The following is a 17,030-nucleotide window of genomic DNA, read 5'->3' as shown; positions in this document are numbered from 1 at the left end:
TTGGATAGGTTACCGACGCCCACATTTGTGTGCTGCATTTGTGTTTCTCCAAGGCATATGGGTCGATATTGTCGATCAAAGCACACTTCTTGTCGTAATGGTTTCTTGAAACAACATCTAATGAACCCCAATAACTTTCCAAAGTCTTTTTAGCCGTCATGCGTCACTTTTAACAGACGTACGAAATTTGTGTAACTCCAAGAGCATTAGTGAACGGCGCGTCAGTAGAGTGAACCCATCCAACATGGCCGCGGGCCCTAGATGGAGTCACATGGTCGAAAACAGTCTACACCGGTAGGAAACTGAAAGTTCCTTATTTTGAAAGAAAATTCAATTTAGATTTATTTACGTAGTATACGATCCCCTGCGCGACTGAGCTGGAAAGACGGCTGGAAATGTGTCGAAAACGGAGGAAATGCAAACCTTTTTCCAAGTCGGCTGTTGATCCTCAATGAACCCCGCCCACTCGGACGAGTGCATTTGAAGACCTCCCAACCAAACTTTCCGGTTGTCCGTCCTCACGCCTTCTGGAAGCTGCAGCGACTCAGGCAAGCGAGCCAAAACTCAAGTCGACAAAAATGGGAGCCAAGTTGAAATTAGCTTATTGGGACATTCGCGGGGTGAGTTCTGCGATCTTCACGACATCTTTTTCTTCAAATGTTCACTCATAATCTAATATTTCCTCCCCACATTGCTGTGTAATGTTAAAAGTTAGCATTCTGTCGGTACCGCAATGGTCATAACCAAACAAAATGACATTAAACACGCGTGCGCGTGTCTGTTTGTGCGTGCGTTATTGCAGTGGAAACTTGCAGTTTCTGCAGCTAATGCTAATGCTAGCTTGCGTGACGGTTCTTGGCCAGGACGCACAACAATAAAAAACTCCCTCGGGAATTTGCTCCCCCCCCAAAAAAAAAAAAAAAAAAAAAAACGACAACGTGAGCATTTTAGGTTTCGTGAACGAGCCGTCGTGGTTTTTTTTATTCGTTTAGGCTCATTTGTATCCTTTTATGGGTGGCACGTGACCTCGGTTCATAACTTCACATTAATTAACGATTAAGTTCAAAATTGTATTACAAACTAGGACAAAAAATATTCTGAATAGAAGCGTAAATAGTAGTTTTTAATTGAAACTAAAAGTCAGTTGCGAAATTTCACAGGACGACGCAGGTGTGGTATGAGAATAATTGGCCATTGTGTGTCAAACGATAGCAACCATTATGAAATAAAATTATATTAATATCTTCTGGACTGTAAAAGGCTTCTATTGTGTTAGTGGATTAGTGTTTTTTTTTTTTAACCCGGCATTTAATTTTTGAATGGTCACATGCACTTTATGGGTCACGTGCCTCAGCCTGAAAGGCAGCAGAAATCATGCGACATCCGGCAGCCAATCAATTGAGTGATCATGAATACGCGTTTAAAATATGCAAAGAAAAATATGATATTGAGACAGTCATAAATGGCATGTGTCGTAGTTTCAGGGGCAGTAAAAGCAGCTCAAGGGAGCGCCTGCATCCACCCTGCAGCAGAGACAGCCAATAATCTTAATGAAAACATTTTAGAAAAATAAGTCAATGAATTAATTAAGTTCATGTATTCCATTAAGTTGCGGTGTGCCAAGTTGTCACTTTCCGACATCTTCAAGACGGGGCTTCTTCTCGGCCCACGCTCGTGAACGCAAGACGCAACACGTCCGAGTATTCTTAAACAACTGAATAAAACCGGTGTTCTTCCTTTCCCCCCGCAGCTGGCTCAGCCTATTCGCCTGCTGCTGGAGTACACGGAGACGCCGTACGAGGAGAAGTTCTTTTCGTGCGGGGAAGGTAAAACTCCGCGACCCGCAAAGATCCGCTTCGCGCCGTTGCCTTTACCGACGCGTTCCTCCCAATGCAGCGCCCGACTACGACAAGAGCTGCTGGTTTGACGTGAAGCCCCATCTCGGGATGGACTTTCCCAACGTGAGTGACGGCTTTGACGGCGCCTTCACCGCCGTACTTAAAGATTTATGATTGACGTTTCATAACGTCGTTGCAGTTGCCGTACTTGGAGGACGGCGACAGGAAGATCGTGCAGAGCAACGCAATCATGAGATATATTGCCCGGAAGCACAATTTATGTAAGATATTTCAGTATTTACTGTACGCATGTCCTACTTTTGTGAAAAATCCTGAATGTTAGAGATGTCCCGATTCTGGTTTTGCACCTTTTGATCCGATACCGATCTAATCCAATATCAGCAACAGTCACACATCCTTTGCTTATGTCGCAGTAAATATAAATTATATGATTCATATTAGGAAATCCTGAAAAATAAATATATTTGATTTGCTACATAACCACTGCTTAACATACATGAAAGAATACATTAGTAAATCATGCAAAATATCAGTAGTAAATACAAATTATACTAAGTGTAAAATAACAGTTAAATTATTTTTGTTTGTCCGTATGTGGGAGGAACAACACTTGCGTTCGCCGCGTGCAACAAATAGTTCTCGACACAGTAGAGATTTAGTTTTTGACCGCCTTGCACATCTTTGCCTCTGAGGGGTAGCTTGGTGCATATGATACACATATGCAGTAAGAAAATCGAAATCACACTTGAATATCATTATTATAACTAATTTTTCACAGTTTGAACCATATAAAACCGACTATGGTGATTGTATGGTTTCACGGCTTCATCATCATGAGCGAGCCAAGATCTTCGAGACCAATGCTAGTTTCCTTTAGCTCATCAATGTTTTTTTTTCATGGTTAGCTTTGCGCCTGCAAATTATTTTTTTTTTTTAAACACAAAAATAAATAAAGGCCATGATGTTGGTATTATTCACACCTACTCCTTGCTACTGTGCTAGCACCTTAGCGAACTGTTGTAGCGATCTCGTGGGCTCTGCGCGCCATCCAGGCGCAGCTGGAAAAAAAATTCCCAAATGGGAACGTGGAATCCAATAACCATCTACGAGGTCACGTGATTTTTAGATCCTTGCTAACATTGGAAGGAATCTCAAAGATCAAATTGGGACACCCCTAATTAACATGATCTGTGTTGCTTCACATCTAGTAGATGAATGTCAAAGTAAAAATACTGTAATTTCCAGCCTCCAAGCTGTAACTTTTTTTCCCCACACACTTTCAACCCTTTTTATTTTACGTTTATGTGGCGCTACCGTTAACGCGACACTAGCCTTGGCGCACCTGGTTATAAACCTCGGTAAACAGTCTAACGCTAGCACGGTGCTAGCGTTAGCGGGGCGCTAGCGTTAAACTCTGTGTACTGAGGCTTATAACCAGGTGCGCTCAGTGTCCCTTCACATCTAGTAGATGAATGTCATGAAGTACAAATATCGTCATTTCCGGCCTACAAGCTGCGACTTTTTTCCACACGCTTTCAACCCTTTTTATTTTACGTTTATGTGGTGCTAGCGTTAGCGCGACACTAGCCTTGGCGCACCTGGTTGTAAGCCTCAGTAAATAGTTTAATGCTAGCGTCAGCACTAGTGTTAGCATTAGCGCGGCGCTAGCATTAAACTGTGTACCGATGCTTATAACCAGGTGCGCTCTGTAGGCTGGGAATTATGGTAATAGAAAATATGATCAGATTGAGTCAGAAATGTACTCTGTACTGTTTCGTATGCCTTTTATAAACGAACGTCCCCCATTTCAGAAGCCAAACCAATTTCTTCCGGTCTCGGCCACCAATTGTGCTAAACTGTTCCCCAGGTGGACAGAGCGAGGATGAGAAGGTCCGTGTGGACATCTTGGAGAACCAGGCGATGGACTTTCGGAATGGCTTTGTGAGGTTGTGTTACACCGACTTTGTGAGTATCAGTTTCGGAGTGGACGCGACTCGAGTCCCACATCGCTTAATCTCCGCTGATGACTTCAGGACAAGTTGAAGCCAGGGTACCTGCAAGCACTGCCGGATGTGCTGAAGCAGTTCTCTAAATTCTTGGGAGGCCGGAAGTGGTTCGCTGGTGAAAAGGTGTCGAGTTTGTTCGCCGGACAGAAAGTGAAAGGCAGGACGGAAGTGGCAACGGTGAAAATGGCTCTCTTGCTAACAGATTACGTTCGTGGACTTCATCATGTACGAGCTGTTGGACCAACACAGGATGTTTCAGCCCACCTGCCTAGCTGACTTCAAGAATCTCCAAGACTTTCTGGATTGTTTTGAGGTGAACGGGGGGGTGGGGGTGTCTCCTCTTGATTAAGGTGACAGCCAGTCACTTTTTCTGTTGCCATTGCAGGGACTCGAGAAGATTGCCGCCTACATGAAATCGAACAGATTCATGAAGACCCCCGTCAACAACAAGATGGCCAAATGGGGCAACAAGAAAGAGTAAAGAAGTCCCAAGAAATAAAGTACAAATAATCTTCAGCAAAATTCTACAGTCGTCCAAAACAGTCTTCCCGTATCCAGTACTACATTTGTGGATTGGATTCCGAAGATAATGCTGACATTTTGAAAAGCCGCTTTTCGAGACCTGTTAAACGTGGCGGCGTTCAGCAGATTAAACGTGATCTCTTTCGCAGTTTGCAACTTTATTCTTTACGTCTATCTTGCCATAAATGACTTGGTGTCCAGCAATGCTTTTTTTTTTTCCCTAGATTATCATTTGATTTTTTTTTTTTTTTCCTTTTTGATAAATATCTGCAATTAAGTTTGTGCATACACTTACACAAGCAAGATTCGCAAGATTGACGGCACCAAAAAAAAAAAAATTACACAAAAATCCATATTGATTAGTGGATGACTATCGTGGAGAAAAATCCTCGGACTTGGTCGTTAGTAGGGAACGCACGGGCCAGGTGGTTCACTCGCAAGCTGCAGGGAAAAAGATATAAGCGTGCGTCGGGGTGTTTGTGATACATTTTGTATCTACGCAACTTACCGCAATCGCTGATTTAATGGCCTGAAGCTGGAAGAAGACCTTGGCTCCTTCTTCCGGACACACGGTCCTCATGTCATCTTTTCCCATCTGGAGCAGCATTTTGCCAGTCAGCACCCCGAGGCTGCCCACGGTGCTGCTCGGGAAGAGAACGCGACATCATCGTCGCGCCACGTCAAAATCTGAATCGTGCCGCTTACACTTTGGAGAAGCCTTTGTACTGCAGCCACGCTCTGACTTCTGCAGGCGAGGAGACCATGTCGAGAGTCGGGGGGCCGGCGCGGGTTAGGGGGCGCTGAGCCGAAGGGGGACGAAGGTGAATGAAACGACGTGAAAATATGCAATCAATCCCCCTCGAAGTGAGGCGAACGCACCACTTCCTCCGCTGGCAATCCGCTCCTCACGGGTTCCAGAACGTTCTGGGGAACGTTGCCTTCCACCCCGCGGTTGTTGCGGACAAGCCACCATTGCTTGGACCTCTGAACCACCTTTTGAAAGTTAATACAGCGCCACATTGGAAGCTCTCAAACTTTTTGGGCCCAAGAACCACTTACAGGGGACAAGTGTTCCTAAGGACCACCTCATAATCCTAAAAACGGCAACATAGTCTCTCTTGACAGCTCACCTCAACCACTTCCCCCTTCAGAACACTGAGCTCCCTGTTGTTGCGAGCCATGAAGTCATACATGACCCGCACGTGATCGCGACCCTCCTTGGCGCGACCGTCGGGTCGTCCCGGGGGTAAGCGCTGGCTGCTGCTCCTGCTCAGTTTTCCGTTCTGAAAAGGGAGTTGGGCGGGCTTGGTCGGAGGGGCAGGAGGCCGCCAACCGTCGTAGAACTCCGGGACGTAAGGTGGGACGTCGTCATCGGGCCATCGAGACCTGTTGGGGAAACCGAATTAATGTCCTCGTGAACGATGGCTCCGAGAAGTCAACTTGCGCCGCTACCTGGGGATGTTCCACCGTCTCCCAGAGACCTCCAGAGTTTGCCCTCTTCCGGGCTGACCGCCTGCCTGAGCAACCGCAGAGTTGCCTCCGTCAGCAGTGGTGAGACGACGGTCGGGGGCAGGTGGGAATGGTAGTGAGGCACGATCTGTGCAGGAAACAGAGGGACGTTTTCAAAATGATTGAGCTAGCTTCCTTTATGCATATTCCGTAATTTCCAGCCTACAGAGCGCACCTGATTATAAGCCTCACGCAGTACATTTGTAAAGGAAAAAACATTTGCTACATACATAAGCCGCACTTGTGTAAAAGTCGCAAGTGCCCACATTGAAACACGAGATATTTTTTAATGCCTTAGCTTAACATAGCAACGACATGGAAAAACGAACAGGCCGTGGCAGCTACACAGTAGCAACACGGTAGCACTGCACTAACAGGACCGGTTAAAAAAAAAACACAACTAAATGCCAGACACGGCAGCAACGCAGCAGCGACGCTAACAGGGTCGGTTAAATTAAAAAAAATACTGGTAAAAACACAGACAACACGCCAGCACGGGGAAGCGCTAAGACTGTCACACCGGTTAAAAAAAAAAAAAAAAAACATACTGGCAAAAATCGCTGAGACACAGCAGCAAGACGCTAGCACGGCGCTAACAGGGCTGATTAGAGAAAAAATATAAAAACATACCGGTAAAAATCGCTGAGACACAGCAGCAAGAGCTAGCGCGGTGCTAATGTTAGTGTCGCACTAACAGGGCCGGTTTAAAAAAAAAAAAAATGATAAAAATCATCGAGACACAGCAACATGCCAGCACAGGGAAGCGCTCAGACTGACACCGGTTTAAAAAAAAAAAAAAAAAAAAAAAAAAAACATACCGGTAAAATCACTGAGACACAGCAGTAACAGCTATGCGCGCTAATGCTAGTGTGGTACTAACAGGGCCGTTAAAAAAAAAAAAAAAAAAAAAACATACCTAAATGACTGAGACACAGCAGCAAGACGCTAGCGTGGCGCTAACAGGGCCGGTTGGAAAAAAAAAAAAAAAAAAAATCAGCACATTTAGCACTCCCGTCATATGCACGCAGATCTTGTTACATTATGAGAGACGGATTACGTGGTCTGCCCCAAACAATTTTTTTTTTTTTTTTTTTTTAAGTAGCTGGATACCCACCTATACCTGTCATTTGGAAACCACGAAGCTCTCGCCCTCTGCACCCGTGCAGTCCATTTTTCACTACGAACTGGATCTTTTTGAAAAGCGTGAAGAGTGAATCCATCCTCCCGAGAGTTCGAACAATATCCAGCAATGCAACGAGCCGGCATTTTGGCTAACACGAAGGAACAACGAGCTACCTTCCCGCAGGCAAAACTAATAGAAACAAACGAGTCCGATTGAGCGCGCTACTGCCTCCAACGCCGCTTCCTGCTCCTTGTCGAAAACGAATCCCTTGAGAGGATTTTCACGGCGGGAGTTACAAAAAGCCACATACGTCAAAATCATGTTTTGTGGTGAAAAAAAAACAGATGGGCCCGTTCCGGCTGCCATTTTTTTTTATTATTAATAAACGGACTAAAAATCATCAATTTCATGACATTTGACCTTTGGAAAAAAAACCTACCTAAATAGAGAGTGTGAGTACTGGAGTAGTCGTGTAGTAGTGCCACTCCTGCACCCAAGTGGACGGAAGTACAGTATTGTGAATATGTGGGAGCTTACTTACCGTTGCTAAACTGTTGAAGAGGTAGTGGACATATTCGGGCGCGCTGGTGTTGACCAGCAAGCCGTCAAGTTGAGCCTTTTCGCAACAGAACAATGTTGCGGTCGCACAATTACGGGTCACCGGCGAGGGGGAATCTGCCTACTTACCAACAGATTGAATCCGTATTTAATTTTCTGAAGGCAGGAGACAAATTCCTGGGAAGGGGGCAGACGGGCAGCTGGGGGGGGCGAAGGAACGCGTCAAGTTTGTACGATCACTTCCGTACGGCACGTCGAGAACGATAAAAGAGGTTGGGCCTTTACCTCGGCTTTGGGAGGGGCTCTTTTTGACAAACCCGCCTTTGTTTTTGCTTTTGTCGAAAGCGGGCGACGTCGCGGCCAATACTTTGCCCATAAAGATCTCCAGGTCATCCAAAACGTGGTTTAGAATCTCCTGTGGGAACGGGAATGCGAGCTAGTGAAATACTTGCGCAGCGGCGAGTGGGTTCAGATACAAATATCGAAATACAAAATAAATGTAAACATTTATGGTTGTGATGAGTAGATGGAGACTTTTTGGCTTTCGTGGCAATCCTGACCGTGTTCCTCTCAACGTCTGTCATCTCGGCAACATCTGGATTGCTCCGGGGTCCGCCGAGATCACGTCGGTATCTGCCCTCCTCTTCTGGGGGGTCAAAATGAGGAGGAGGAATGTCTTTGAATTGAAAAAAAAAAATGAATGAAAAATGAAAAATACACGAGCATATTCAGGCCTGCAATGACATTGAGGACACTTGTACAGTCCCATGAGGTCCAATCTAAGAGATCCAGTAGCCATTCTGCCTTTATACTGATGATGCAAATATTTTTTTACCGACAAATGTACAGTTGAAACAAGATACCGTAATTTCCGGGCTATAATCCGCAATTTTTTTTTTTCACAGGGTTTCAACCCTGCGGTTTATGCGGCGACGCGGCTAATTTGTGCATTTTTTTCCTCACGGTCGCGAGGACGCACTCGAGCAGTAAAAGGTAAGAGTGAGACCAGTGGAATATATGTGCCAAGGAAGTGACTTTTACCGGTCCGACCCTGTTAGCGCTGCGTTAGCGTGTAACTGCCGTGTCTCAGTGATTTTTACCAGTATTTTTTTTTCAACCGGCCCTGTTAGCTAGTATTAACGTTAGCCTCTCTGTGTACCGTCTTGTCTTTGTAAATATCTCGATTTTCAACGTGGGAACGTATGTATGTACCAAATGGTATTTCCTCTACAAATGTACTGGGTGAGGCTTATAACCTCGTGCGCTCTGTAGGCCGGGAATTACGGTTGTTACCGACACTGCATAAAAAGCCTCCCCTCTGTTTTTTTTTGGTTTTTTTTTTTGCTCACTGTCTGACATAAAATCAGAATAAACTTTTCCTCTTTTAATTCAACTAGGATTACCCAAATTAGTTTGATTGGCTAAATGCCAGAGGGACAATTTTTCATTACTTTCAAAACATGTTTCATTATTATTTGGTATCAGTACCTTTAAAACTGTATGACTTGGGTCAAAAGATTTGGATTTCCTTCCACACACTTCTCACAATGGGTTGTTTTCAGTGTCGTCACATTTTTTTTTTTGCTGAATTAGCCACATGCCACTGCGCGCCGCCATTTAAACTCTCTACCTAACGCCTACCAGCGTGGAGGTTTCCGGACTGCTCTCCGTGTTTCACGGGCTAACCATCAGAGAGCCTTCTTCTGACTATTTTTCAACAACTCTCGCCAATTCGCTGAAGTTTTTTCCCCGAGTTCCGAGTCGGCGCGGTCTTCAAACCCTCGCGATCCGGGACACAAGTCCGGCCGCGTAAGCGGGGACATCGTCTAACGCTTCCGACGAAATACTTTGGACGTGCTTCACGGAGACTCTGCTTTGTGGACGAGCGCCCGACGCCGCTATCCCGCTGCCCGGTCTCAACCTCCATCGTGCCGATGCGTCGCCGAGCTAAGCTAACAAGCTTAATCGATCCTCTTTTCAGAAGGCCAACATTACAGTTAAGATCCTTTTTTGTTAGTCACTTGAAAGATTCGAGAATTTTGTGAAATACTGGATTTGATTATTCTTTTGTCTTTCTGAGATTGTCATCAAATTTTAACCCATTCATGGGCAGGGTGGTAATTTTTTGCCTTATTTAGATAAGTCTCCGAACAGGCCACAATCAAGGAAATAACACTTCTTTTTCATTTATGGTTAAGTTAGATGATAATTTGAGGCAGCCATGTTGGGTCAGGAAGGGAAAAGGGAAATAACTCGGTGCCAACTTTGACGAGTTATCCTCTCCTGATACCAAATTATGGATTCAGATTAAAACACTTAAATATTTTGATAAACTGAAGGATATAATGTGTGAAAATCGTGATGTCCCAAAAATGGGACGCTGCCCATGAATGGGTTGAACAAATTAATAAACATTTCGCTTTGCTTGTGGTGAAATAATATACAGGTTTTACTTTTTGGAAAAAAAATGCAATAAATGGAGTTTGCCTCGATATTCGAAAAATAATATTCCCCCGCCTTTCGATTTCCGTGTTAGCATACAGCTAAGTGCTCCTCCTCCGTGATTTCTGTCACATGGAGTAAAAGATCAAGGGCATAATACTGCACCTTTGTGACGCAGTCCTAAGTCCCATGATGTGTGCATGCCAGGTAGCCTAATAGTCAGTCTGGGGTTGATGTGCTGTCGGTCGCGTCTTCAATAAATGCAGTTAGAAACATAATGTCGTCCACCTTGCCTATGTATGAGTAACGGAGCTCAGGGATGGAAAATGGCCGCCGTTCGAGGCAGCGCTACGGGCGACGTCACGTGAAAACAACCCATAGTCGACGAGAAATTTGGCCTATTCCTCCTAACAAATCGGGTGTTACTGAGCCAGGTTCGTAGGACACCTTGCTCACACATGCATGTCCGGCAAATACTCAACCTCTCTGGACATTCCGTTGATAAAAGCAGAATCTATAGGTTGTTTTCACGTGACGTCACCCGTTGGGCTACCTCGAACGGCGGCCATTTTCGATCCCTGAGCTCCCGTTACTCAAACATAGCCAAGGTGGACGACAATATGTTTCGAACTGCATTTATTGAAGACCCGACTGCGTGACAAAGACGCAGTATTGTGCCCTGGATCTTTTACTCTATGTGACAGAAATCACAAAGGAGGAGCACTTACTTGTACGCTAACACGGAAAACATAAGGCGGTGGAATATTATTTTTCAAATATCGAGGCAAACTCCATTTATTCCATTTTTTTTTCCCAAAAAGTAAAACCTGTATATTAGTTCACCACAAGCAAAGCGAAAATTCAACATCCTGTTTCGATGAAGGAGGATGTTCCGCAATGACAGCGACTCAATCAAAATTACGGAGAATACTGCACATAAGTGACCCAACTTTGGTTATGATTGTCTTCTATTATACCAACATGCGAGGGAATGCCAGCGCTCCCGCAAATTACGACGACATTCATCTCAAAGGTGAGTTTACCAGGTTCTCTGTCAGCCCACGGCGGGGCAGGCCACGCCGGGGGCAGCGGTGAGCTTCTTTCTTGCGCAGGACGAGGTCCAGGCTGCTGGAAGCTTCCCGGATCTTGAAGGCCGATGATGTTATTCAGGTTACTCCTGGGAGACAAAAAAAGAAAAAAGGACCGAGTAAAACTAACTTGATTTTTCCATGAGCGTTTGCAGTTTTTTGTGGTCTGGACTATTGTACCTGATGACTGCCTGCTCCCTGCGCGGTTCCATAGGGTCCCTTCCCCCTTGGAACAACTTATCTAGGTCACTCTTGAGGAGATCCGCCTTTAATTTTTTTGAAACATACAGCAGTTTATCATGAACAGCCACCTGATCTTACCCGTTCATCGAGCTGAGGGACAAAAAGCTTGTTGGTCGTATTGCTGCCGAATGATTACTCACCCGAGTCTCCTCGCACTGGAAGATGAAGACCTGGGGGAAGCGCTTGCTGCGTTCCCTGACGGTGACCAACAGCAGGGAGTCGTAAGCGCAGCTGTCCAACACGGCTTTGCTCTGCTGGACGTTCATGAGCGGAAGGGCCTCCAGCTCGGCCTTTGAACCAAGAGAGCAGGGTTTATCTCGTTTGGAGGAAAACATGGAGACGCGCAACATGCTCTGAAGACTGATGCAGGAAAGATACACTCTCATTTGTTAGCCATGTTTATTTCTGGGTTTCCCTTTTGTTTCTGTTTTTTCGCCTTTTTTTTATAGATTACTTTGGAGGTGGAATTCTTTCTTTCCATTCTGGCTTGATGTACAGCTTCAACTGTTCAACAGTCTGGTGTCTCCATTGCCGTATTTTACGCTTTGTAATGCGCTACACGTTTTTAATGGGAGACAGTTCTGGACTGCAGGCAGGCCAGTCTAGTAGCTGCAATCTTTTACCACAAAACCGCCCTGTTGTCACACGTGAAGAATTTGGTGTGGCATTGTCAGAATCACAATCAGAATCAGCTTTATTGGCGAAGTATGTACAACCCACGAGGAATTGGTCTTGCTGAAAGGTGCATCCATGAAAAAGACATTGCTTGGATGGCAGCATATGTTTCTCCCATTTTTTTCCCCTTTTTTGACTTTTCAAACATTTATTATCATTTCATGATAGTTCAACCTTCTACTTTCTTTTGCACTTGTCCTCAGGAGAGTTGAAGCTGAGACTTGAACCGTGACAAAGATGTGCTAAGCACCATAATACCGTGCTACCCCGCAACTACTTGGAAAAGGAATCCAGATCCTACATATACAGTGTCCAAACCAGAACAGAGTCAGTCAGCTATGTAATAAACTTTAAAGTTCTGCTCCTGGTCTACAAATCACAACGCGGTATAAAGTGCGAATGGATTAAAGTAATGCGAATGGATTGTAAAACCAGTAGGACTGTGAGATCTGCAGACTTAAGATCAGATAGTGCAGCTCAACACGCAAAGCAAATGTTGAAGAAGCATTGCCCCACTAAGATGCACATGATTGAAATAACGGCGAACAGAAGTGAGTGCAACCCCATGTGAATGTTTTTAAGTCCAGGTTATTACCGTAATTTCCGGCCTACAAGCCGCGACTTTTTTCCACATGCGTTCAACCCTGCGGCTTATGCGGTGATGCAGCTAATTTATGCATTTTTTCTAACAGCCGCAAGGGGGCACAGAAAAGGGAAGCGTGAGACCGGTGGAATATATGTGCCAACGAAGTGATGTTTACCGGTCCGGCCGTGTTAGCGCTGCGCTTGCACTGTCCTACTGTGTTGCTGCTGTGTTACTACCGCATCTCAGTGATTCAGGTATTTTTTTGGTTTGTTTGTGCTACCATGTTGTTGCTATGTTAAGCTAAGCTAAGGTATTAAAACGTTGAAAACTCTCTGTGTACAGTCTTTCTTTGTAAACATCTTGTGTTTCAATTTGGGGTTCAATGTGGGCACAGGTGCGGCTTATCTATGTACCAAATGGTATTTCCTTTACAAACGTACTGGGTGAGGCTTATAATCAGGTGCGCTCTATAGGCCAGGAATCACGGTATTGTTTTTTTTTTTTTTTTTTTTTACCCCTGATTTCTCTTCTGATTGAGCTTTTTAGAGCATCTTTTTATCTTTTTTGGATTATTTATTTTTATTACATTTTTTTGGTCAGCTCTTTTATAAATCTGTACTTTTGTTTTTAAAATGCTTTTAATCACACAAAGCACTGTGCGTTACATTGTGTATGATATGTGCCATCCTGTACTGTATAAATAAAGTTGCCTAGTTCAACCGTGACCCGAAAGAGGACATGCAATGTGGAAAATGACATGAAAATGAAAATGACTGACTTTGCTCTCGATGTCGAGGAGCAGCAGGTATCCTCCTTGGGCCTCCATGATCATCTCCTGAGGCCACAGACGACCTTTGGCGTTCAGCCTCTTGAGCTTGGCCACGCACTCGTCCGCCGTGCTCAGCTGCTGGCCGTCCAGCTCGCAGGTGAGCAGGTGCTGCGTCGGGCGTTCAGGGCGTGAGGCGGCGAGTTTGCGCGGGGGCCGGGCCGAGCATCGGCGCACGCGTCGTCGATTTTACCTCTACTCTGACGTTAAGGTTGTCGGACTGCCTGGTCAGCACCTCCGAGTACTCCTTTCTCTGCACTAGAGGCAGAGTTTTGAAGTTACAACATGTGCTGATATTAATTTCAGTTTATTCCATATCCTTGATGTCCAGATTAAGGTCTGTGTACTAGTATGCTCTTTGTCCTCATTAGTAGGACAAATCAATAAACTGATACAACAGCTTTGTCTTACCAGTAAAGTTTTTTCCCCACTACTAGCTTTCACTGCTATATGTCTCTGGTAGGAAAAGTACATTTTACTAGTGAAGGAAAATGGTCCAAAATTACACATCTATGCACAACTAGTGTGGAACTACTACTGTAAATGTCAATAAGTTAGCGCCAAAAGCCTTAACTAGTTAAGTAGTTCTATTAAAAAGCAAAACTCTTAGAAATGCACAAAACACACTCAGCATGAAATATTTCATGTTTTAAAAAATAAATTAGATGATAAGTTGCAGCAAATGAAAACCCAAAATTTGCCTTCCCTAGAAACAACAATATTAACAAATATATTTTATGTATAAATAAGGCAGAACCCACCAAGTGTTTAATGAATCTATAAAATCTATGAGTACTGAAATAAACCATATTCTAAATATTTTCGAGGTGTCTGCAATTCGGCACACTAGTAGAGCAACGAGGGCACGCCAGCAGAATGACTTGGCCTTACTTGTCTAAACTACAGGATGACATTTCTACAAATTAATAGGACACCTACATATTACTAATGAGGCAAAACTGTGCACTCACTAGTTGACGAGTTCAACTAGTACTCGTGATAAAGTGCTATAAACTGCCATAATTCCCGGCCTACAGACCACACTTGGTTATAAGGAAAGAATTTAACACTAGCGCCGCGCTAGCATTAAACTCTGTGTACCGAGGCTTATAACCAGGCGCGCTAACTCTAGCGCCGCATAAAATGCAGGGTTGAAAGCGGCTTGTAGGCCGGAAATTGCAGTAGCAAAATTTTTCGCCACTAGTAACATGTAGTTGTCCTACTCGTGAGGACAAATCTTACAAACAATAATGCACAAGTCGCCATCATGCTGGATATGAGGGATATCGTACTAGTAGGTCAAAAGCGCCACTAGTAGTAGAAAAAAAAACAAAAAAAAAAAAAACTTTACCAGTAAAACAGTTGTTGCACAAGTGGGCTGTGCTGTCTTACTGGTGAGGACAAAGAGCATACAAGTACAAAATTTTCGAAGAAATACTCGGATGGCTTTTGTCCAACAACTAGTAACTATTTGTTCTGTCAGGTGTCATCTTACTGTATATGGATTTGGCACTCGGTCTGGACACATTTCTCTGAGAGCTCTGAGGTGACGACGCCCTGGAGTCATCTTGTTGGAAAGCCCACCTCGACTGGGGGGGCTCTTCTGCCGGGAAACCCCTCGAACACAATTAAAGGTCTTTTATTCACCCGTCTGTATCTGTTGTATTACAGGTTTAAAGGAGACTGTGATTCCCTTTCTGGAGTGATTCGGAGCTATAGCTACTGTGATTAACTCTTGCCCCCAAAACTAGCGCATTTCTCGCAGAAATGACAGAAATGTAGGACCAAAACAAAACCGATCTGTAGTGGATCTTGCTATGAAGCAGAACTAGCACAATAATCGCTATTCGCACTTTATATCTGGTGGTCCGGTTGAAGCATGTCCACTATCAGAGCACTGTGAATAGAACTTATTGTGATATTTTAGTCACGTGATTGGAAGAAAACAAAAACGTGAGAGATGGAAAAACATTTTTCTTCTCTTCTTTTGCATTGCCGCCCGGCGCACAAAGTCGTACTAATGAATGCAGGCAAACAAAACTGGCCATTTTTCCATCCATCCAGCCATTTTCTTTTGCCGCTTATCCTCACAAGGGTCACGGGGAGCACCGGTGCCTATCCCAGCTCGGGCAGGAGGCGGGGTACACCCTGAACTGGTTGCCAGCCAATCGCAGGGCACATCGAGACCAACAGCCGCACTGACAATCACACCTCAGGACAATTTAGAGTGTCCAATTAATGTCGCGTGTTTTTGGGATGTGGGAGGAAACCGGAGTCCCCGGAGAAAACCCACACAGGCACGGGGAGAGCACGCAAACTCCACACAGCTGGGTCCGGGATTGAACCCGGGACCTCAGAACAGTGAGGCCAAGGCTTTTTCCATCTGAACCACCCGTGCCGCCTGATACAGTACATACAGCATTAAAAAATAAAAAAAGATGGGCCACAAATGGCCCCCTGGCCATAGTTTGGACACCACTGACTTAGGCAGTGTGTGTGTGTGCGGGTGGTTATTATGATAACTGTTTCATAACAGCGGGGCAGAAGTACAGAACAGCTGCTTCAGACACATTTTCACAAAAAAAAAAATTACATTATAGCTCGGCAGGCACACCAGAGAACATACAAACATTTAAAAAATACATTATTAATATTGTTCCCATCCATGCTTTCAAAAAAAAAATATATATATATATCGTGCTATTTAACACCACACGTTAAAAATGACACTCACCGTGGGGAGTAAGAAAAGGGGCGAGAATTTCCCAACATTTTCAATCTTTTTTTTCCGGGTTTTCCAAGTTAAAAAAAATAATCAACGGCGAACCCGCTCGAAACCTGCAAAGGGAAAGTGTCACAATATGATGTCATGCATTATGTATCGCAAGCACGCCTTAAACAAACAAGGCAGGGTGATTATGTACTCCTGCATGAATCACTGTTTACCAATTTTGACATGTTAACGCAAACGAAAACACAAAGCTTATAAAAGTCCAATGAATGAGTTAAAGGACATTCGGCGCAAGCCACAAAATTTACAAAACAAGCACACGGTTGCATCACTTATGCATATAAAACATACACTGGTTAAAAAAAATTGATAAAAGGATCAAGAATGAAAAATAACAGGATAAAGTGTTTTTTTTTTTTTTTTTAAATGAAATACATCAAAATTCTTCAATATTTTGGGCCACAAATCTAAGTTGCACAAAAACACAACAAAGACAAAATTAAAATATTTCATGCTGAAGTTTAGACGGTTTGAATCACGTTACCTGTCAGTTTTGCGCCAGTGGCATTATTCCACGTTTAGGAACACGTCTTCATCACACGGCATAAGAACGTAAAATATTCCCATCGCTTCCTGCTCGCCGGAGTCGCGATCGAAGGTCGGCAGGCTCGGCATGGGCGGATCGCGATCCGAGGCGGCGGTTATGAGTCCAAAGGTTTCCCCAACGCTGGCGTTTCCTTGCAAAGGTTTAATGCTTGTTCAAGACTTCAGAGAACAATCATTGTGTAATTATTAGGCAAGATGGAAACTTGATGGCCGTATAAATGACGAATGTGCCTGGAAACACTGAAAATGTGGACTG

General features: G+C 44.3%; 3 protein-coding genes and 1 long non-coding RNA gene across 4 annotated transcripts in view; 2 read left to right on the top strand and 2 right to left on the bottom strand.

Moving 5' to 3' along the window:
- ampd2b (adenosine monophosphate deaminase 2b) overlaps window positions 1–419 on the top strand; it is a 26,981-nt gene extending 26,562 nt beyond the window's left edge. Inside the window, exon 19 of the transcript XR_009798588.1 lies at window positions 354–419. The gene's annotated coding sequence lies outside the window, so the exon portion shown is untranslated. The remainder of the gene's footprint in view (window positions 1–353) is intronic.
- LOC133513745 (uncharacterized) overlaps window positions 1–538 on the bottom strand; it is a 17,100-nt gene extending 16,562 nt beyond the window's left edge. Inside the window, exon 1 of the long non-coding RNA XR_009798593.1 lies at window positions 424–538. This is a non-coding gene — a long non-coding RNA (uncharacterized LOC133513745). The remainder of the gene's footprint in view (window positions 1–423) is intronic.
- LOC133513737 (glutathione S-transferase Mu 3-like) lies at window positions 486–4,535 on the top strand. Its single transcript, XM_061844790.1, has 8 exons — window positions 486–620; window positions 1,751–1,826; window positions 1,897–1,961; window positions 2,038–2,119; window positions 3,727–3,824; window positions 3,893–3,988; window positions 4,068–4,178; window positions 4,251–4,535. The coding sequence occupies exons 1-8, from the start codon at window positions 579–581 to the stop codon at window positions 4,344–4,346; spliced, it is 666 nt and encodes a 221-aa protein (XP_061700774.1). The 5' UTR covers window positions 486–578; the 3' UTR covers window positions 4,347–4,535.
- On the bottom strand, window positions 4,249–17,030 carry eps8l3b (EPS8 signaling adaptor L3b). Its single transcript, XM_061844765.1, is given in 19 exon segments — window positions 4,249–4,828; window positions 4,896–5,028; window positions 5,093–5,187; window positions 5,267–5,380; window positions 5,518–5,773; window positions 5,840–5,855; window positions 5,858–5,984; window positions 7,561–7,635; window positions 7,707–7,777; window positions 7,863–7,992; window positions 8,138–8,253; window positions 11,063–11,196; window positions 11,288–11,373; window positions 11,491–11,640; window positions 13,390–13,548; window positions 13,631–13,695; window positions 14,933–15,054; window positions 16,172–16,275; window positions 16,713–17,030. Coding segments are annotated over 18 exon segments (1,926 nt in total). The 5' UTR covers window positions 16,210–16,275; window positions 16,713–17,030; the 3' UTR covers window positions 4,249–4,789.

Source organism: Syngnathoides biaculeatus, chromosome 2, assembly GCF_019802595.1.
Source record: "Syngnathoides biaculeatus isolate LvHL_M chromosome 2, ASM1980259v1, whole genome shotgun sequence".
NCBI lineage: Eukaryota > Metazoa > Chordata > Actinopteri > Syngnathiformes > Syngnathidae > Syngnathoides > Syngnathoides biaculeatus.
Note: the sequence above shows the minus strand (reverse complement) of the source record. Positions and strands in the feature narration are given on the sequence as shown.